This window comes from Heloderma suspectum, chromosome 4, assembly GCF_057233095.1.
Source record: "Heloderma suspectum isolate Gila_16-S chromosome 4, 16-S_ref, whole genome shotgun sequence".
In the NCBI taxonomy this organism is placed as follows: Eukaryota; Metazoa; Chordata; class Lepidosauria; order Squamata; family Helodermatidae; genus Heloderma; species Heloderma suspectum.
Genome location: NC_139461.1, coordinates 302,276,854 through 302,299,224, shown reverse-complemented (window position 1 = coordinate 302,299,224; position 22,371 = coordinate 302,276,854). Strand labels below are relative to the sequence as shown.

Here is a 22,371-nt window from a genome sequence, read left to right as displayed (position 1 = left end):
GGATGATTATACGTGAGCTGCTTTGAACACTTTGAAACACACACAAATGCCAGGTATTTCCAGCTGCTAGGGCCAAATACTGGGGAGATGACTATGAATGGCTTGCTTATGAGCTTTCCAAAGTCATTTGACTGGGCCACTATAAAAGATCAGAAGCCAGGAAATCCTAATGAACTCAAGGTTCAAGTCCCACATTTCAATTTCAAACACTTACTTCAGGAGATCCAGAGGAAGGCTGTGCCACCTCCCTTCACCTCCCACTTACTTCTAGCTTTACTCCTTCTAGTCACAGAATACCCTGGGGTATTGGCTTCCTCAACCTCGTGCCCTCCACATGTGTCGGACATGATGGCTGGGGGATGCTGGGAGTAGTAGTCCAGCACATCTGGAGGGCACCAGGTTGGGGAAGGCTGTCCTGGAGTGTATTGCTGAAGGAAGGAAGCAAGGAAGGAAGGAAGGAAGGAAACCTGTGCAAGCTCATAGTCTTGCACTGTACTTGGAAGTGCCAAGTATTAGAGGATTAAGAGATTACCAGAAAGCTTTGAAAACCTTCTGTCCTCAAAGAGATTAAACTTTTATCATCTAGGATTCTACAGTGATGACCTAGATACAGAAGGAATTGAGTGTAATCCTATACAAGGGCAAATGATGGTTAATAGCAGAAACTTAGTATAACATGATACCAGCGAAGGCAATCCTGCTCTGAAGTTGCTTTTAACAGTGGTATAGCTGAAGCTAAGCTTTGGATCATTGAAGTTCAGCCCTAATAATGTGCGCAAACCTAAACTAGCACCATGGCTGACAAGACTGATGCTAATCACCAAATCCCAGATTAATGGATTCTTGCTCACAGAAACAGGCTGTGCAGTCAGAAGTCTTATAGAAAGATGGTCCACATTGTGAGCTCTGATAGAGCCAGTTGCATTTTGGGGATGAGAGAGGTTAAAGGAACCCCTAATTTCAGTTGTGTGGGGGCCTGTTTAACAAGGATCATTGGGCTGCATCCATTGTTAGTCCTACTTAAAGTAGACCCATTGAAATGAATGGGACTTAAGTTAGACTAACATTGGATACCACCCATAATGTGCACAGTCCAGCATGCTTGACGGTGGGTTGCTGTGTTATGCATCACCCTTTTAAGATGGACTGGAAAGCTGATGTCTTTATGCAGAGGTATCTCTGGAGAACCCACAAAGCAAAGACAGGGATCCTAAATGGAGTTCAGCAAGGGTATGTTGTGCCTGTGGAAGACATGACCTTTGCCGATCTCTCCGGCAGCTTCCCATCAGCTGTCAAGCAAAACATTCTGGGCAACAATTCCTCATCTTCTCTCTAATCGGTATTAGCAGCTCCGATGTCAGGCAAAATACACAAGCAGGAGATACTGCACTGATGGGACATCATTTAGGGAGCAATCCTATCTGGATTGACGGTTGCCTCCAATCCCAGGGGCGACCACCTATCCAGTGCAGGGCGGGAGGAGTGGTGAAGAGTGGATGTCCTTCGTGCTCCCGCCGCCCTGCTTTCGTGGCTAGACAGCTGATTTCGGCTGTCTAACCGCGGGACTTTGGAACACGGGAAGGGGCAGCCGGACGACACATAGGAAGTGTCATACCGGCACTTCCGACCTCCCGCCCCGCCCCCGGGAACACCTCGTTTTCCCTCTCCGTGCTACTCTTCTGAGCACAGGGGCAATCCATACTGCCTATGAGGCAGCACGGGAGGAAGCGGAGGTCAATTCTTTGGGAACCGACCAATACTATGGCTGTCTAGCAGCTGACTAGCGGCCATAGGATTGTGCCCTCAATAGCTACTGGGTAGTATCCAATGTTAGCCCCATGTTGAGTAAACCCACTGAAATTGATGGGACTTAAGTCATTTGTGACTAACTTGAGTTTCATTCATTTCAATGGGTCTATGCTACATAGGACTCACTGGAAAAGACCCTGATGCTGGGAAAGATTGAAGGCAAAAGGAGAAGGGGACAGCAGAGGATGAGATGGCTAGATAGCATCACCGGTGCAATGAATATGAACTTGAGCACACTCCTGGAGAGAGCGGAGGACAGGAAGGCCTGGCGTGCTATGGTCCATGGGGTCATGAAGAGTCGAACATGACTTAACAACTCAACAACAATAAATTCTACATAGGACAAACATTGGATACTGCACATTGTGTTTATATGTGTGTAACCCTGGAAATACTGGGCAAAATGGTAGAGGAGAGAGAGCAAAGCATTTTCACACTAACCAAAACATACAGGTGACGGAACCTCCCTCACTGCACTCTGGTTACCATTGAGATGTGTATGTTCACTATATTGTTTTTATAAAATCAGTGTAGTTTAACTCCTCTTGACTTACTGTAATTATTACGGGTGGTAAACCACTAATATCTATTAAAATCAGAGTGAATGCATTGGTGAAGTTCTGTTATACTTTGTGGTTATTTGATCATGCTGAAGGAGAATGGTAGGAAAAAGAGGAACTATTCCCCCACATAGTAATATAAGGCAAAATTATAAATCCTAGTATCCCTTGATGCTTACTAGCATAGTCTTCTGACATAAGTTTTTAGAAGACTGGATTTAATATGCATCCGTTATGAATAACACAGACTTGGGTGTTCTCTCTTTATGCCAGTGGTTCTCAAACTTTTTTTCCATGGCCACTTGAAAATTGCTGGGGTTCTCAGCAGACCCTTAACAAAACTTTTTTTGTGCTACAAACCAAAGCATATATATAACTCACATTTTCATAGCCTCCATTCTCATGCAATAGATGAACTTCTTTTGTGGGCAAGGATCTGTGAAGGCAGGTATAACATTTGTCAGCAGTTTGTTTGCTGAGCCTCAGGTGAGGTTCAGCAAACTTAACTTTGGTAAATTTTCAGGGGGAAATTTAGTAGACTGCACTGTTGCCATGTTAAGAAAATCACAGGGCCTAGGCCAGGGCCTCATTAGCCTGTTCAATAATCCAGCCCTGGTCAAAATTGACTCAATGTTTTTCATCAGAAAAAATCTCATGCAGGGCCAAGTACAGATATTCTCAACTGTTCCACAACCTTTCCATAGACCACCTAAATGGAGTGTGTGGACTACCAGTGGTCCACACAGCACAGTTTGAGAACCTCTGCTGTACACTGCCTGCCCAAGAATCGGTGTATACTTTTGGTAAGAAGTGTCTGGTTTGTTCTTGAAAGCAAGTAAAACTTTATGGGACCCAGAGCAAGAACCTGGGAAACCAGCTGTGGAGTTGGATAAAAGCTTAGAAACCCAAGAGGAGATGGAATAAGAGAAGTCGGAATGGGCTTGCTGCATTTTCAAGTAAACATAGGACCAAAATAGATGTTACAAAAGATGTGTGGCTGCTCTCAGGAGCAGCAATTTTGCATCTTCTCTCCAGTAATGTCTAGTAAAAGAAGGTATGTGACATGACCTCATTGTGCTCAGTCCTTCCCCCTGCCCCCACTCCATTTGATTAGCTGCTTGCAATGGAACTGTGCAATGATAATGCATTCAGTTCCTTTCTTAGAAAGGGTTATGGGGGACATGGGTCTACTGCTCTTGGCTGTTTGCCCCGTAATATGGATTAGCTTCTTATGAATGCATTTTAGAAGTACAATCACGTACTCCAGGAGTGGTCACTTCGTGGTCCTCCAGATGGTTTGGCCTGTATCTCCCATCACCCCACGCCAGCATAGCCAATGGTAAGGGATGTAGGCCAAAACATCTGGAGGATCACAAATTGCCCACCCCGATGTGTGTGTGCTCTCTCTCTCTCTCTCTCTCAGTAAAGGCAATTTAAATTTCTGTAAATAATCCCTATTCCTTTTTATTTCAGACCACAGTAATAGAATATGTGAAACCCTCAGACCTTAAAAAGGATATGAATGAAACATTTAAAGACAAATTTCCTCACATCAAGCTGACACTGAGCAAAATCAGAAGGTAAAAAAACTATTAAAAGAGGAGGGAGCTTGACTGTGATTCTAAGTCAGCTTGGAACAGGCCTCTTTCAGCTTGGAACAGGCCTAAACTTGTACAAAACAATTAAGTAAATAGTATATGATTAAAACGTACAGTCTTATGTATGTTTATTGGGGTATGTCCCAGTTAATTCAATGGACTTCTTCCCAAGTAAGTGTGAATAAGATTGCAACCTTGACCTGTTTTATAAACTCAGAGCTCCAGCGCATGGAGTACATGTACAAGTACTTCACTTGATGTCTCACTCCAAAATGTGTTAAATCACCCCACTGGAAAGCAACATAAGAGGCCGGAATGTGGGATATGCGTTCTATCGATCATAGCCAGTCACCCAGTCATGTAATCACTTAATGAATTCCTTCTCTGTTGCATGCTATTCTACCTGTAGAGGGAATATTTTGTACAGGGGCGCATACCATCATGTGAGCCCCTACCTGCCGTGTGAAGTGCCACAGCACAAGCTGATGACTTCATTGAGAACGAGGCCTTCAACACTTGGATTTTTTCCAGGTTTAACTGAAGCAACACTGGGGAAAATCTCTGTCCTTTCCTAGTCTTCCCACCCATGTTTCTGCAGTTCCTGTCACATAGCCAGCTTACATGCTAAGATTTCCCTCTCCTCCTTGTTGCATGCTACAGTCTTGCTCAAGTCTCACTCTACTTCCTGTGTTCTGCTTGCCAGGCTTCAAGTCATTACGCTTCTCATCCACCAAGCTCCATCTCCACTGGGGAGTTGTCTCCTGACGTTCGTAACGCTGCATGAGCTCATCCTTGAGTAATGGACTTCCTTGCGGTTCATAGCTCCTGCCACACTATTTCCTATGCCTGGAACAGCCACCCTTTTCTCAAAGATTCATCTTTCAATTTCTGTGGTCTCTTTCCCCAGGATGGCTGGCAGACTGCAAGCACTCTGAACCTGGACTTTGTAAATTTGGGCCAGGCTAAATGTTACAGTACAGCAGCACCCACAGAAACTGACTAAAATGGCTGCTACACACATAGCTGGCTTATCCCCCTCCAAAAAGGTTGAGCAAAATTTGCTAAATGGCATGGCTTCCGGATGTTCTGTGTTTTCCCTGCCTCACAACCCTGGCTGTTGATGTTATCACTTACTGTGGCCTTCACTTCGACAATAAAACTCTTGAGTGTCTGGGACAGAGGCACTGACAGAATCAGAATCAGCCTCCAACCAGAGCACCCCTCCCCAACCTGATGCCCTCTAGATCTCTTGAACTGCAACTCCCAGCTTTCCTAGCCAACATGGCCAGCATTCCCAGCCAGCATTGACCCTGCTGGCTGGAAATGCTTGGAGCTGCAGTCCAGCACATCTGAAGGACACCAGGTTGTGGAAGGCAGAACGAGCGGAAAGGAGGCTACAGAATCACCACTTTCCCCTGTCCTTTCCTACCCTTGTCTGAGCCTCTGGGAATTGTTCCTAAGCCCCAGTCCCCCTCTCTGCTGATATAATAGTGTGCATGCTCTTTTCCCCCTCCCGGAAGTCCCAAAAGATTAGCCATCCTTCCAAGAGCAGACACCACCCCACCAAAGTCCCAAGCAGCTGCTCACTGCCGCAGCAATCTACCCATATCCTCCCCCATCCATCCCTACTCGGGACCAGACTCCTTTCTCCATGAGCAAATAACTGAAGCCATTTAAAGCAATGGAGTCATCTGTTGGGTCGCCCCATTTTTACATACCACGAACACCTCGACTCCTATCATGATGTTACTTGAGACAAGTGGCTGCTCATCACAACAGAGTTGTATCAAGGTGCCCTTCTGAAGGTGCACCCTCTTCTTCCTCATTGTCAAGAGGAACGTCGCCTCTTTGTGAACTTAGTATTGTCAGCTAGAAAGGGAGCTTCTTCAGTACAGAGACCATCTGAAAAAACAGAAATGAGAATCCAGGAGGGTTAAGAGCATGTTTCCTGAGCTGTGGCAATCTTCCTTCTTTTTTTTTAAAAAAAAATTGTCTTCTCTTTCCCTGTTGCAGTTTAAAGAGAGAGATGCGGAACCTGAGTATGGAATGCAACCTGGAGCCGGTAACTGTGTCCATGGCTTACGTTTACTTTGAGAAGCTTGTCCTCCAAGGCAAACTCAACAAACAGAACCGAAAACTGTGCGCTGGTGCTTGCGTGCTGCTTGCAGCCAAGATTAGCAGTGATCTCAGGAAACATGAAGTCAAACACGTCATTGATGTAAGTATAGCCAGAACAATTTCCAAGAGAGTCTAGAGCTCTGAAAATGTAGAAGCTCTCAAATTGACAGTTTCCCCTTCAAGGCTGTGTGTAAACATCTCTGCAGGCTTGCATAGAACTTTGAAGGAAAACATGCAACAAGTTTCAGCACTGAGGTTGCAGATCAGATGTAGGTTCTGTAGGATTTTGACAAGAGTGCTCTGCACCAAGAGAATCATAGAATCATAGAATAGTAGGGTTGGAAGGGGCCTACAAGGCTATCGAGTCCAACCCCCTGCTCAATGCAGGAATCCAAGTCAGAGCATCCCTGACAGATGGCTGTCCAGCCTTGTCTTGAATGCCTGCGGTGTGGGAGAGCCCACCAGGTTAGAAAGACCCACAAGGGAAGGGACAGGACAGTAGCTCAGTGGTAGAGCACCTGCTTTCCACACAGAAGGGTCCCAGGTTCAATCCCCGGCATCTCCAGGTAGGACTACGAAAAAATCCTGCCTGAAACCTTGGAGAGCTGCAGTGTCAACAACGCTAGGCTAGATGGACCAGTGGTTTGATTTAGTATAAGACAGCTTCCTATGTACCTATGGACAGTCCTGAATCTCTGGCACTGAATTAAAGAGCTGCCTTTGGATGTCAAGGCCATAATGAAGATAGGGTGGGGCTGTGATATCCCTGCAGCTCTGCGAGGCAAGCTCTAGTTGCTTGCTGTTGGCCACCAACCCAATGGCTTTGTTCAATTGGGAATCAGAAATGATAGTCAAACTGTACTGGGACTCCTTGGTCATCAACCTGAGCTCCCTAGTCCAAAAGGAGTCCTTCAGTAGATCTGTTTGTTCATACATACCTTTCTTTTTTAGCTCCTATTATGTTGGCCACCCTCCTGATAGCTGCAAACAGGCTCCTTTTCTACTCTTTCTCTGGGAGGTGTTGCTTTGGAGTGGTCCTGTGCGGCCCAATCCTGTCCATGCTTACACAGAAGTAAGTTCCACTAATTTCAGTGGGAATTACTCCCAAATAAGTGTGCATGGAACTGCAGCTCCAAATAACTGCTTCAGTTTACTTCTACATTCCAAGTGTCTTAAATGAATTCTTATCTACCGATCAAGAACTGCAGCCCATAGGCTGTTTGGCTGTTCCATAGAAGACAGCACGTAGAAGTCTCTGCCACTACTTTAGTAATGCAGTCAGTCCCACTCTTACTTGCAACAAACACATCATCAGCAATGCATTGCAATTTCCAACAAAGTATAAATTCTGCGAAAGAGCAAACAAAGGTTGAATCTCCTCCTAGTACAGCATATGATACCTTGGTGTAGCTCTCACTGAGCTATTAAACCTGTGTTTGGGCAGAATGCAGATGTGGGAGTTTATGCAGTTCAGTGCTCCATATATGTGTGTGTGTGTGTGTGTGTATATATGGATGACACATAAATCTAGCTTAGCCTATCAGAAAGATTAGGCTACAACCCTTCTACTTGTCTACATGCAAGGATTTGTTTTATTTTGGAGGAGCATTCAAGACTGTGAACCCCACCCCCATGCCCGCCATCTGAAATAGTGCCACTTTGCCACTAATTCTCAGTGAGATTTCTAACTAGTGTTAGTACAGATTGGTTGCGCAGTCTTTGAGCTCTTTATCAGAACCACAAATTCAACCATCCACAAACAACCATTGTTGCTTAGGAATATAGATCAGGGACAGCATCATTTTCTTCATATATTTTGAGAGGGTGCTGTTGTAGCCAGATTGTAGGGGAAATGGTTATGGTCAAAATAACATTGCTGTGAAACTTTATGTATGTATGTATGTATTGTATTTATTTATTGCATTTATATCCCACCTTTTTTCCTTCTTGAGGAATCCAAGGTGGCGTACATAGTCCTCTTCCATTTTATCCTCACAACAACAACCCTGTGAGGTGGGTTGGGCTGAGAGTCTGTGACTAGCCCAAAGTCACCCAGTGAGCTTCCATGGCCGAGTGGGAACTAGAACCCGGATCTCCCGACTCCCAGTCCAACATTCTAGCCACTACACCATGCTGGCTCTCCATCAAGCCATTTAAAAATCTGGAAATCATTTTAGGGCGCAATCCAGTGGGGATAGTTGGCCGCCTCTGAACTCGGAGGCGACCGCCAATCCAGTGCAGGGTGGATGGACCACGGAGGGGATCTTCTCTGCCCTGCATTAGTGGCTAAACGACTGATTTTGGCTGTCTAGGCAGGTCAGAGCCCGGGGAGGGGGGAGGCCGGATGGCTCATAGGAAGCGTCATAACAATGCTGCCATCCCCTCCCTGCCCACAGGAATGCCCACTTTTCCCCTGCTCCAGGCTGCTCTTACGAGCGTGGAGCCAGGGACAATCCACGCCTGTTATGAGGCGGCAGGGGTGGGAAGGCAGTTTTCTGGGAACCAACTAATCCTATGGCCGTCTAGGCGCTGTCTAGCACCATAAGATTACGCCCTTAAACACAGTTGTGATCAGTGGCAACCTACTCCTGTTTTTCTTTTCTTCCCTTATAGAAGTTAGAAGAGCGATTCAGATTCAACAGACGAGATCTCATTGCATTTGAATTTACTGTGCTCGTGGCTTTGGAATTGGCCCTCTACCTTCCCGACAACCAAGTGTTACCTCACTTCCGGCGTCTCACACAGCAGTCCTAGCCAAAACCGCATCCTTACCAAGTGCCAGCACTTAGCAGCTGGATTTGGGTGTTAACCACTGGCCTTTCCTGTGCCACAAGATTGAACAATGTTGTGAATATACCTGATGTGAAGACTGCAGTGGGATTCTATGGCGCTACCAAGGTGGGGTGGACAATACCAATTCCATGTGTGACAAGTGGCAGAAGTGAGATGTTTTGCTTTGGACATTAAAGCACAAACGATTTGCAACCAGTTGCTGGTAGAGCTGCTGGTCATGCCTTATTTACCTTCTTTCATTTTTTTTAAAACGTGGAAGTGGTCTGTTCTTCCCTCCAGGCATTGCTACACTGTTATTTCCTTAGAGGTTTTATCATTCTTTTCTCCCCACTTCCTTGAATCTAAAAGAACATCACTTCCATTCCAAAATGTTATATGCTTCAAATAGTATTACTGAGAATTCGTACACTTTAAACTATGAAAACTTGTACTAATTTTTGCAGGGGAAAGAAGGATGTGCCTAGGGCTGGGCTGGTACCAGTCTCTCTCTTTCTTTAGGTTATGTTGCTTAGTGGCAAATTCTGAACTTAGAACAGCAATTTATCCTTTTGCCTTTGCTTACCTTGAACTATAAGGAAAACAATTCCATTGTATCTGCACTATCATTTCCAGAAGGGATGTGTATTCAGGAACAATATTCTACTCAGTTCATGAATAAAAGCTTTTCTTTCTTTCTTTTTAACTGAAACAGGTTTCTCAAACGTTGCACTTGTTGAACAAGGCAGCTATAGCAAAACAATTCCCATTTTAATTTTTCCTTCAAAAAGTTACTGAAGGCTATTTGATTTATGATGGTAATTTGGTCCTGTAGCTCCCTGAGCAGACATCTTTTTGTCAATGCTTACTGTAGCCTGAAACTGTTTTATTTATAACAATGTTTTCATGTATTGTCTTTCCTGTGTGCTCGTGATACATAAATGTCTCGGCCAGTACAGCTGTCGTTACCTAAATTAAGCCCACTGAACTCAGCATGCCTGTTTTCCTTTTTTGTTAATTTGGTTCTTCCAAGCTTTTTGCCACTGTGATGTTCCTCAAAAACCTGACTCTCGTTGCACATTGAAACCACCACTCTCATAGAGGTTAATGTCCAGCACAGTGGTGGTTATACAGTTGGTACTATTTCTACCACGCTTGGCCAGAAATTTTGACCTGAGCATCCGGATCCTAAAGTATGAACTGTTTAACTTCTCGAACCTGTAGCAGAAGAGTCAGTGGCTGTCAGGTTTCCTTTCTAAGCAATATTGTGATACAAGTCAAACTCTGTGTGTGTGTGTGTGTGTGTGTGTGTGTACGCGTGCGCGCACGTGCGTGATATTTGCCAGTGAACAAAATTACTTTGGATGTTGTGACTGAGAGATTCATACCCGTAGTTTTTTACTGTGACTTTGCCAAGTTCTATACATCATGCAGAATGAGGTGGGTAGACAAAGGTGTAGAATTGCAGGCTATGCTACTGCAGATGTAGGGGTCACATTTTTGAGCACCCCACCCCAATATGTAGTAAACCCAGCACACTGGGGAGATGGTTTGGATAAACTGTTCTCCCTGCTGAGCTTATTTTAGTACATGCATGGTTGTTAACATACAGGATTATTCAAAACTATGGCCACCGGCACCCCAGCTGCAGACTGAAGTGATGCAGCCCACAGTTCTAGTGCGTCAGTCTGTGTAAACCTGTAGATTGATTCTTAGAAAGCAAGCCTCTTGCTAAACATGCCTTCCAGTACCTAGAATGCCATACATTCTAACTTGGGAATATGTATTAAGTAGCCATGAAATAAATGGGGTGAGAGAGGAGGGAGAGTCGCAAAGTAGTTCTAGAAACACTTGAGAGTGCAGCATTCAGTGCGCTGCCCCAGATGGGATTATTCAACATGAGGAAGCCCTGGCTTTTTGGTCCCAATGTCTCTGGCACCTATGCATGAATGAAAAACTATTTGAAAAAAATCTTTTTAGATAAGATCAGTAGGACATAACCAAAATTGCAGTTAAACATAGTTAAGAATGCCTCTCTAATCAGGGCTTGAATGTTAATGCATCTAACTACAACAGTACCAGTCAAGTCACCATTATAGCACCTTTTTATATAATGTAATACAGGGATATATAATGTAGTGCAGGGATGTGTATATGTATGCAGCTTAACTGTTGCTGTTCAGAATGCGAGAAGTAGTGTGTCTTATTTCTGAGCAGACTTTCACAATGCAGGATTGCATCCTAACTTTTCCTAAGGCGAGTGTAGAAATGGTTTCATGGGGTATTAAAATATTTAATTCTCCACCCGAACTGAAAGAGGCTGCAAAATGTTTCACCTACCTGCCAGTCTTGTATAAAATACTAAACAGAGTTGATGTATTATGACCATGTGTTCTAGCTGTAATAGTTGCCAACTTAACCTTTTCCAGCTGAAGCAGTCATTACCCTGTTCAAGCAAAAATGGTTGGGCAAATAGAACTAATGCGTAGGACTATTTGAGCTGCTGAAGGCTGTAAGAATTGAACTATGAAGTGTATGGATTTTGTCTTTGGAAAATGTATTATTTCAAATTTAAAATGTTCATTGAATATTTAGGCAAAGGGGCAGATAACCCATTTAAGGCATTACCTTCACTCAAATATCTTCATTGTTATGAATGCATAAAGGCAATGATATTCTCTTAAATTAGCTAAACTGGAATTTTAATTCTTCAGGGTAGGGCTAAAAAAGCAATTTTAGGATGAAGAATTTATCCTCCCGTCAAGAATTCTGACTCTTCCCCCTGCCCTCCTCCTTTGAACAACTGTACCTGCAGATTTGGGGTGGCCCACGTTTGGACAAAAGAGGACTTATTGTGGTCCTTTATGGTATGCAGGATATGTTTTGTATTATTAAAGATGTTCAGCAACCTGTATAACCTAATCCAAGATAAATGTGCTTCAGGAGACATGAAGACGAGGGATTGAGTATCGCTGACATTTTTTACTCTGCAATTTGACTTGTATGTTGAATATCTTATTCCTGTGACTTAGCCTGTACAGAAACAGCAACTGTTGAATACTGTAGTGAATACAAAGAGCGTGGCGTCTTGTTTGCTTTTTCTTACCTTACCTTTTGGTTTCTATTCTCAAATCAGCTAAGCCTCATTGTATTCCTTTTTTATGCAAAAGCTGCCACTGTGTGGTAAAAATTATTATTACAACCAAACCTAGATCCAATGTAAAATCCCAGATTGGTTTCTTTAGAGATACTATAGTCTCTAACAGTTCAGGACTAGATTATGTAATCTTATGTAAATAATGGTGCTTGTCTATTTTCAGCCCAAGAAAACACTCTGAATTGGAGTTTGTACATTTCATGTTAAGAGTATATTTGTGTTGTCCTAAATTTAAGTTTGTATACTGTCCAATTCTGTTCTTCCAATGAAATGAATGAATTTGTTAATAAGGTGCTGTGTAATTGAATGTTTTGATACCTATTTTATAACCAAGCACATCTGAAGATATTTCAGGTTTGTGTCATAAATATTCATTTAAAAACACTTTAGCATGCTGCTGTTTTTCTCCTCCTCCCCACATCAATCAAAAACTTCTATGAAAAATGACTAGATTTTAGAACAAATACCAGATAGATACATGGTAGGGGGATGGGGGAGGTGGAAGAGGGCTTACTAAAATTCTAAACAGCCAGGTTTGGGTGAAGATGTTGAATAAATCATATGCATTTCTCAGCTTTTCACAAGGATGAACATATTTTTACAGATTAATGTAATTTTGCAGTCAACATATTGAAAAAAGTGGAGACATTATAGCAGAAATTCACACATATCTTTCCTTTCTGCCTTAATATGTGTGCCTGATGTTTAGTGGAAATTTGAATTATTCAGATACCTTTAGATCTGCGTTAAGTTTGTAGAACTTAGACTTCCCCCCACCCCACATGCCATAATTTTGCAAAATGGGTATTTTAAAATCCACCAGTACAAATCACATTGGCACACTAGTCTTAAATACTTATGCTGGCATATCTAGTGTAGAGTAACTCAGTATTTGCTCTGAGACATTGTCTGATGAGTGCATTCTTTGCCAAGATCTGCTGTACCAGTTAATGGAATCTCAGAAATAGGTCATTATTATGACTTTTCACCTAACAGATGTCATGTAAAGTGTAACTTTGACACTGTTCTACTGATTCTTAAGAAAAATTATTTCACAAGGCAAAAATGTCACTGAGTTCTGCTCTTATTACTTGGTTTGATATTTATTTGGCGGTGTGATATACAGTCAGGGCCAGAAATATTGGAACAAGAATAACTGTTTTGGCAGTTGGCCTCTGTACACCACCACATTGAAGTTGAAAGGAAACACACCCAGATGGGAGCGAAGTCAGAACTGTCAGCTGTAATTCAAGGGGCTTGACAAAAGTGGGGCATGAACCATTCAGGAAGTACAGCCAGTGGCATACACACCCTCATCGTTGGTGGCTCATAAGTAATGGAACAAACCAACATCATTTCAAAGTTAAGGATCGCCTTTAATACCTGGATGAAAATCCTTTGCAGTCAATGACTGCCTGAAGTCTGGAACCCATGGACATGACCAAATGCCGAATTCCCTCCCTTGAGATGCTTTGCCAGGCCTTTACTGCAGCTGCCTTCAGCTGCTGCTTGTTTGTGGGTCTTCCTGCCTTCAGTCTTCAGTAAGTGAAAGGCATGCTCTATTGGGTTGAGATCAGGTGACTGACTTGGCCATTGAAGAACATCCCACTTCTTTGCCTTGAGAAACTCTTGGGGTAGCTTTTGCTGTATGTTTTGGGTCATCCATCTGTAATATGAAGCGGCGTCCTATCAGTTTGGCAGCATTCGGCTGAATCTGAGCAGAAAGTATAGCCCCGTACCCTTCAGAATTCATCCTGCTGCTTTGATCAGCAGTCAGGTCATCAATAAACACCAGTGACCCGGTTCCCTTGGCAGCCATACATGCCCATGCCATAACACTGCCTCCACCATATTTGACAGATGATGTGGTATGCTTTGGATCATGAGCTGTTCCTTTCCTTCTCCATACTTTTCCCATCATTCTGGTACAAGTTAATCTTGGTTTCATCAGTCCAAAGAATCTTATTCCAGAACTGGGCAGGCTTTTTTAGGTGTTTGCTGGCAAAGGCTAATCTGGCCTGTCTGTTCTTGAGTGTTACCAGTGGTTTGCACCTTGTTGTGAAGCCTCTGTATTTACATTCATAAAGCCATCTCTTGACTGTAGATGTGGACAATGACATGCCTACCTCCTCAAGAGCATTCTTGACCTGGCTAGATGCTGTGAAAGGGTTCCTCTTCACCATGAGCAGAATTCTGCGGTCATCCACTCTAGTTGTCTTCCGTGGTCTTCCAGGCCTTTTGCTGTTGCTGAGCTTGCCAGTTAATTCCTTCTTTTTCAGGTTGTTCCAAACTGTTGTACTGGCCACTCCTACTGTTTTTGCTATCTCTAATGGGTTTATTTTGTTTCCTCAGCCTAATGATGGCCTTCTTCACTCACATGGACACCTCTCTGGACCTCATGTTGGGAGTTCCAGTGAACAGCTACCAAATGCAAATGTAACACTCAGAACCACCTCCAGGCCTTTGATCTGCTTGATTGGTCATGGGGTACCCAGGAAACAGGCCACACCTGGCCAAGCAGCTGCTTGTCAGCCATTCGTTCCATTACTTATGAGCCCTCAATGATGGGTGTGTGTGTATGCCACTGGCTGTACTTCCTGAATAGCTAGTGCCCCACTTTTGTCAAGCCCCTTGAATTACAGCTGAAAGTCCTGCCTTTGCTCCCATCTTCAATGTGGTGGTGTACAAAGGCCAACTGCCAAAACAGTTATCGTTGCTCCAATATTTCTGGCCCTGACTGTAGATGCTAAGCTAATCTGCACACCAAAAATATTTCACAATAGCTATTTTGAAACAAGCTCCTCAAAATGTAATTTTGATGAGCTGGAAGAAGACAAGCCACTACATAACACATGTAAGAATTATTAATTTGTTGTACATTCCTGCCCTCATAATTGGAGCTGGCAGGAAGTTGACCCTTCCCATCAGTTGCGTAGATGGAAGACAAAACCAGAAAAAGCTGCTTATGACTGCTCCAGTTATATGTACAAACAAAACAGGTAATCTGTTTCAGTGCCTGTCTTTTTATGCCAGCTGATCAGTGATATATGATATCAAAGTGTCTAGAGCAGAGTTGCACAATCAAAATAAGGCTGCAGAATCAACCAGCTTCAGTGTCATCTTGAATAGGCTGGTGCTTGGTTAATATTCCTCTGAGGAATCATAAATCCAGTCCTTATTAGTTTGCCTCCCCATCAGTGGCAGCCTTGTCAGCAAGGCCGGACCTTACATGCAAGTAGAGGGGGGATTTCTGGGACCTGCCTATAGCAGGGTAGGCAACCTTTTTGGATCAAAGCATTTCCAATCTGGTTCTTTGCCTTGGCTCCTCCCAAAGCCCCCAGGCCAGGAGCTGGAAGAGGGGCTGAGAAGGAAGCCCAAGCCTTTGTGAACCAGGCAGCCAACCTCCATGGGCTGGAGGTTATCCACCTATGCCTTACCTGATTTCTCTGACCCCTACCGCCATGGCCTCATCATCCTGAACCTTTTCCTTACTTCCTTGCACCTAAATACAATGGCTTTACCCAAGTTCTGGAGTAGCTAGATACATGGCATATGATACCCCAATATCTAATTTGCACATCTGCAGTTCATGTCATTTAAAAAAATGTGGTAGACCACCCCCAAGGTCCAGTCCTAGCTGCACCACTACCACTAACAGAACAGCATCTGCTAGCAGACAACCACCCACGATCTGCCCCAGAGAGCTGGAGGACCATCCAGAGCAGCTGGGGGCAGGGAGTAGAGGGCAGAAAAAAAATCTGCTGTGCTAGTAGAAGTGCACTCACACAACACTTAATGTAGCCCTTTGTTTTCCCACCTTCATGTTGCTGTGAAGTGCCAGATGCTTTTATGAAGCTGAATGGATGAATAAAAAGGCAGATCACCAAGAGCATTCTGCTTCATTGGAGGATCCTAGTCCTGATCTACGCTCAAGTCCTCCTTTCCCCGTGTGTCGCTCTGTCCTCTACCACCACCACCCCTCTGGTGCAGCCCAGTGCAGCAAGTCAAAAGTAGTGTAGAAGATGAACAAATCTTTTTTTTTCTTTTTTTCTTTTGGCCTTAAAAGCAGTGTCACCAGGATTCCACCTACCGCACACATGAGCTCTGCTGAAATGTATGAGAATCTCTCAGAGGCCCTGAACGATTGTGGCAAAGGTCAGCAAAGGCTCAAGAGATCTCTAAGGGATTGCTCAAGGGGTCCAGGTCATAAGAGGAACCTTGACACCAGCACTTTGAATTGGGCCCAGGCAGAAAGAAACTGGGAGCCACAGAAGATCTTTTAGTACTGCTATAATACGTTCCTCATTCTCTTAAAGGAGCTTTATTTCCTCAGCTCCAAATATGAAAGATTTCTGGCAACTGAACTCTGATCTCTCCCCTTTCCCCACAGGTGTTCTTTGACAGCTTTTTCTACCTGGGAAACAAACAGAAACTCCTTTTAAGCTAACACTTGAAAAAACCTGGCAGCATCAGTCCATCCATTCTCAGACTATTGGGTGCATCAGCATCAAGTGTTTCTGTTCCAGCAGCAGCACTAAATCTTTCTTATAACACCAGAATAGACATCAAGCTCATGGAAATCAACAAGACTTACTTCCATGCAAAGATGATTAGGCCAGGGCTAGCAGCTGTATTTCTAGGCATGAGGTATTTGTACAAGAATCTGGGGGTTCATGCTTGTAAGGAGATTCTTGCACATATATGGGAAGTCTCACATGAGCAAAGGGCACAGAAAAGAGCCACCTTGCTGAAGTTAAGCAGGCCTGCGTCTGATCAGTGAGAGACTGCCTGGCAACCCCCCCACCCCATCCCCTGGCAACCCCTGCCTTGAGTTCCAGGACAGAAAAAGGTGGGATATAAATGCAATAAATAGATTTGCACTTTTTTGCAAATAAACAAGAATTCAGACTTGCCCAGTGCAACAGTGATTCTGGTACAAACGCTTTTAGGAGGGCAACAAGGTATCTGGAAGCAGGAACATGAGTTGGGAGTGTACTGAGCAGTTGGAAAGGGGGCAGCTGAGGGTTTCTTTTCTTTTCTACTACAGTTATTGTCCCCAGCCAGGAATAGTCTGGTTTCTGTGTTTCCCCCCTTACAGAAACAGAATATGAAGGGGAGACAGTTTGTCTAGCTCAGCTGTGGACTGCTTTCTTCTTACTGCACTGCAGGGGAAATGGATCGTTAAAGGATGTTGCAGGAGAGAAGGGGAGTCGCTGCTACCTGAAAGTAGGGATGCTGGCGACATCTTCTGTGGACTCCAACGAGGCCAGGTCCCCAAGAACACAACCTGAGGAGTCCACAGGGGACCAGCTCCACTCACATCTGGGTCCTTCGGATTTCCCACAGGGTGGCTCTTCAGCACTATCAAGGGCGCACTAGGCTAATGGCAGCCACCATTAGCCTGTTGTGGGAAAATTACGGCCGTAATTGGCGTATTCTATGGCATAGAACATAGAACTGGAACAATTATCATTTCAGCAGTTTAAAATTAAAATGCATAAACCTGTTTTTCTTCTAGAGTTTGTAATGTTAAGTTAAACCCACATTTGACACCGACATCCCATGAAAAGATTACTTTTAGAGAAAGGAGAGGATGTTTTTATACTTCAAGTAACTTTTATTACCAAAACTTCAAAATAATCAGGCCAAAAAGTCACAAAAACATGTATAGCTTTTGGGGGGGTATATTTAGCCATTTCCATGCTCTTGAAATGTTTTTTCCCCCTTTCAATTGTAATGCTCAGGTGGGTACTTAAAAACTGTGAACAGATAAGCTAGGTTCACACAACATGCTAACCCATAATGGATTATTTTCTGGAACAACCCATGATGGCTTAGCATGTAATCCTATGGAGATAGTCATCAGCCTCCAAACTTGGAGGCTGACGACTATCCAATGCAGGCTGGCCAAAGCACAGAAGAAATCCTCACTCTGTGTTCCAGCCACCCTGTATGTTTGGTTAGACAGGCGATTTGGGGAGCTTTGGAGCAGGAGGGGAGGCCACCCATAGGAAGCTGGCGTAACACAGCTTCTGCAGTCCCCTGCCCTCCCCTAGGAACACCCCCTTTTACCCATCTCCGTGCTCCATTTCCGAGCACTGAGACATAGCCAGCACAGAGAGAATTGCGCCGGCTATGAGGGAGGGGCGGGGAGTGCAGTTTCTGGGAACCGAACAATCCTATGACCCTCTAGGCAGTGTTTAGCAGCCATAGGATTGCTCCCTTAGTGTGTTGTCTCTGGGATGTAGCACCACTGTTGCCCGGTATGGAGACAGATGGTGGCGTGATGACTGCCTTGATCAAACACAACACTATTTCCACCAAGCAGTTACAGACTTTCACTACCTATTCAGACAATCAGAGCAGTGTGCTGGTGCAGGTGTACACCAGGTGAGTGGGCCATGACCAAGGGCAATAACCTGTTGGGCAAGTTTGACCTCACAGGTATCCCACCAGCACCCTGTGGTATGCCCCAAATCAGTCACATTTGACACTGATGCAAATAGCATCATCAATGTCAGAACAGCAGACAAGAGCACAGGCAAAGAGAACAAAATCACAATTACTAAAGACAAGGGTAATTGTCATCCTTAGCAAGGATGACATTGACCGTATGATGCAGGAAGTGGAGCGCTACAAGGCAGAGGATGAATCTAACAGGGAATGAACGGGTGGTCTCCAAGAATGTTCTGGAGTCCTATGCACACAAGACTGTGGAAGATAACAAGCTGACAGGCAAGACTGGTGAGCAGGACAAGCAGAGGGTGCTTGAGAAGTGCCAGGAGGTTGATCAGCTGGCTTGATCACAACCAGATGGCAGAGAAGGAAGAGTATTTCTGAGTGCCCTCTCTGGCATTGTGGAGGCCGTTCTGCTCCCTGGTATACTGGGGAGCTGCGGTCAATGAAACAGGCTGGACGTCGGCTGGAGCACAAATGGCGCAAGACACGAAGTGAAGATGACTGAGCACGCTCTAGAGTGCATAATCGTGCCTATTGCGTGGCAGTGCGGGCAGCAAAGGTTTATTTTGCTGCCTCCATTGCGTCCTCAAGTAGCCGTCCAGCGGAGCTCTTCCGGGTGGTCCGGCGGTTGTTAACATCTTCCACAGTAAATGGGGCCCTGGCCCTGTCGAGGACCCGCTGTGACCTTTTTGCATCGCACTTTGAGGACAAAATCACTTGTCTCTGCAGCAACCTTGATGCTGTTGTTAGTGCAGTACCAGTCAAGGTGTCTGATGCCACCATCTGCCCAATTTTGTGGGATCAGTTCCAGTTGTTACAGTCTGATGATGTGGACAAGATGCTTGCAATAATGCGACCAACCACGTGCCCTCTTGATCCCTGTCCCTCCTGGCTAATAAAAGCTAGCCAAAGGGGTATGACTGGGTGGGTCCAGAGAGTGATAAATGCTTCCCTACGGGAAGGGGTGGTCCCTGCTGTCCTTAAGGAGGCAGTAGTGTGGCCACTCCTGAAGAAGCCCACCCTGGACCCAACGGTATTAGACAACTACCGCCCAGTCGCAAATACCCCTTTTCTAGGGAAAGTACTTGAGAGGGTTGTGGTGAACCAATTGCAGGCACTCTTGGAGGGTACTGATTATCTAGACCCATTTCAGTCTGGTTTTGTTCTGGTTATGGGAATGAATCAGCCTTGGTCGCCCTGATGGATGGCCTTCATCGAGAGAGGGACAGGGGGAGTGCAACCCTGTTAATTCTGCTCGATCTCTCATCGGCTTTTGATACCATTGACCATGATATCCTCCTGGATCAACTCTGTGGGATGGTTATTGGAGGCACTGTGCTACAGGTTCCGGTCCTACCTATGGGGCCGATTTCAGAGAGTAACATTGGGTGACTATTCCTCGGCCCCTTGGCAATTGAGTTATGGGGTGCCACAGGGTACCATCCTGTCCCCAATGTTATTTAACATCTATATGAAGCAGCTCGGAGCAGTCATTAGGGGATTTGGAGCTAAATGCCATCAGTATGCTGATGACACACAGCTCTATCTCCCTGTGACATCTGAATCAGGAGAGGCTGTGCAAGTCCTGAATCAGTGCCTAGACTTAGTGATGGGCTGGATGAGGGCCAATAAACTGAAGCTGAATCCTGGCAAGACGGAAGCCCTGTGGGTGAGTGGTTCCCGGGTCCGGGAGATAGGCTCATTGCCTGTTCTGGATGGGGTTGCACTCCTTCTGAAAGATCAGGTCCGTAGTCTAGGGGTACTCCTAGATCCATCATTGTCGCTGGAGGCCCAAGTGGTCGCGGCAGCTCGGAGTGCCTTTCACCAGCTTTGGCTGGTTCGCCAGCTACGGCCTCTCCTGGACAGGGATATCTTGACCACGGTGGTACAGGCATTAGTAACCTCAAGACTGGATTACTACAATCCGCTCTATGTGGGGCTGCCCTTAAGGCTGGTCAGGAAGCTGGAGCTAGTGCAGAATGCAGCAGCTCTGCTGTTGTTGGGAGCTGCCCCTTTTCAGCATGTAACTCCTTTGCTGAGGGAACTGCACTGGCTGCCTATTCGCTACCGGGCCAGGTTTAAGGTATTAGTATTAGCGTACAAAGCCCTAAACAACTTGGAACCAGGATACCTGAGAGAGCGCTTCCTTCCCTACCAAACTGCCCGGTCACTGAGGTCATCAGAAGGCATGTTCCTGGTGGTTCCAAATGGACCTATGGCCCGGTTGGAGTCCACCAGGAGAAGAGCCTTCAGTGTGGTGGCCCCCTTCCTGTGGAATTCCCTGCCTTTAGAGATCAGGCAGGCGCCAACGTTGTATTCTTTCCGGCGCCTCCTGAAGACGTTGTTCCTTCAAGAGGCCTTCCTTGCATGACCAGCCGTGGGTTGTTGAATGCCACTTCATTGGGATTTGTCTTTTTAAAAATGTTTTAACTTTTTTAACTCTTTTAACCATTGTTTTATCCTTATGTTGTTCACCACTCTGAAATCTTCTGATGAGGAGCGGTATATAAATATTGTAAATAAATAAAATAAATAAATGTTTTTTTTATTTATTAATCGCCCATCTGGCTGGCCACCCAGCCACTCTGGACAATGTACAGAGTGTAGAGCAGTTTAAAACAATAAAATTCTACAGTAAAACCATCATTCTCAGAATACCCTATGCAGAAGGAGCTGGAGAAGCTTTGCAACCCCATCATTGCCAAATTATACCAGAGTGCTGGAGCTGCATGCACTGGTGACCCAGGTGGTGGACCCACCATTGAAGAAGTAGACTAAACTGCCATGGACTGGACAATAGGAGCAGTTGCCAGTTACTCTTCTGTTTTCTTGATTCAATCAGCGCCACTGCTGGAGGGATTTTCCTGTGGGGCTGTATGGGAGGAAGCATTAACTAGCTCTCTACTTTAACAAGGGAAGCACAGCCAGCTTAAAGTTTGTTGCAGATAATGTTTGCATTAGTACACCGATACCCATACTAGTCCGTGGATTTGCTTCTTTGGGCACGTCACGCTAACCCATGGCGGGCGGCTAGCTACACTGAGTAGGTGGTTATGCAAACAACCTACTGTGCTTCCATCAGACAATCAAGCTACACAGCCTAGTTTATCCCCTTCCCCTGCAGCCCTCCCTCCCACCCAGCCAGGCAAGTATCCCAACTTCCTTCATGGCAGGAACAGAGATCGCCTGAGAGGAGCAGAGCGGGGCCGTGGCGGTTTTGGCCCCTCTCGCCGAGCAGCACTGTAGGCGCCCTCTGTACCCCACGCTGGCGTGACAGACAACACGCTAACGCACCACAGGTGAAATAACCCTTACCGCGGGCTCTCGGGGCGGCTCATTGGGGGGAAATTCTCCGACTTGCCACCCATCAGGATGGCACCGGCCACAGCCTCCCCAGGGCCAGAGCTTTTGCTGAGCCCCTTGCCGCTCCAAAAGCCCCGCGCCAGCTTCTGGATCCTGGGGACACAAGAGGCGCCCAGGGGCCGCGCCACCTCATGGTTCGGCCTCTGCCTGGCTGGGCCTCAGGCAGGGCCTTCTCCACAGGGTCAAGCACGCCACAGAGGAGGCCAGCATCGGGCTCCTCGAAGCGGGCTGGCGCCATGGGCGCGGAGAAGTCACCCCCAGCAAGCAGGGGCCTGGCTGGAGGAGCTCGGGGTGCGCTGGCCCCGATCTGCCCCAGCGAGTCGGGGGCCCTCCAGAGCAGACGGGGACGCCGGGCCCGGGCCCGGGCCCCTCCCCCCGCATGCGCGCGCAGCCGCTCCGTGTTCCCGCCTTTTCTGCGGCTTATAGCGAGCCTCGCCCTGAGGCGGCGACGGAAAACGGGCGCGGCTGGCGCTCCGCCTCTTCCCCCCTTCCCCCCTCTCCCCCTCCCTTTGAGCCGGCGCACCGCCCACTTCGCGGC

At 45.8% G+C, this 22,371-nt stretch overlaps 1 protein-coding gene across 2 annotated transcripts in view; it reads left to right on the top strand.

Annotated features, from left to right (window-relative positions):
* The window catches only part of CABLES2 (Cdk5 and Abl enzyme substrate 2), a 67,425-nt gene extending 54,842 nt beyond the window's left edge, over positions 1 to 12,583 (top strand). The window contains exons 7-9 of one of the 2 annotated variants that reach the window (XM_084854355.1): positions 3,843 to 3,949; positions 5,981 to 6,185; positions 8,699 to 12,583. In XM_084854355.1, coding sequence (XP_084710481.1) covers positions 3,843 to 3,949; positions 5,981 to 6,185; positions 8,699 to 8,839 — 453 coding nt within the window. In that variant the 3' untranslated portion in view covers positions 8,840 to 12,583. Of the gene's footprint in view, positions 1 to 3,842; positions 3,950 to 5,980; positions 6,186 to 7,036; positions 7,161 to 8,698 lie in introns of those variants that run through there. The other variant, XM_084854357.1, reaches the window with a different exon arrangement.
* The last annotated feature ends 9,788 nt before the right edge of the window (positions 12,584 to 22,371 follow it).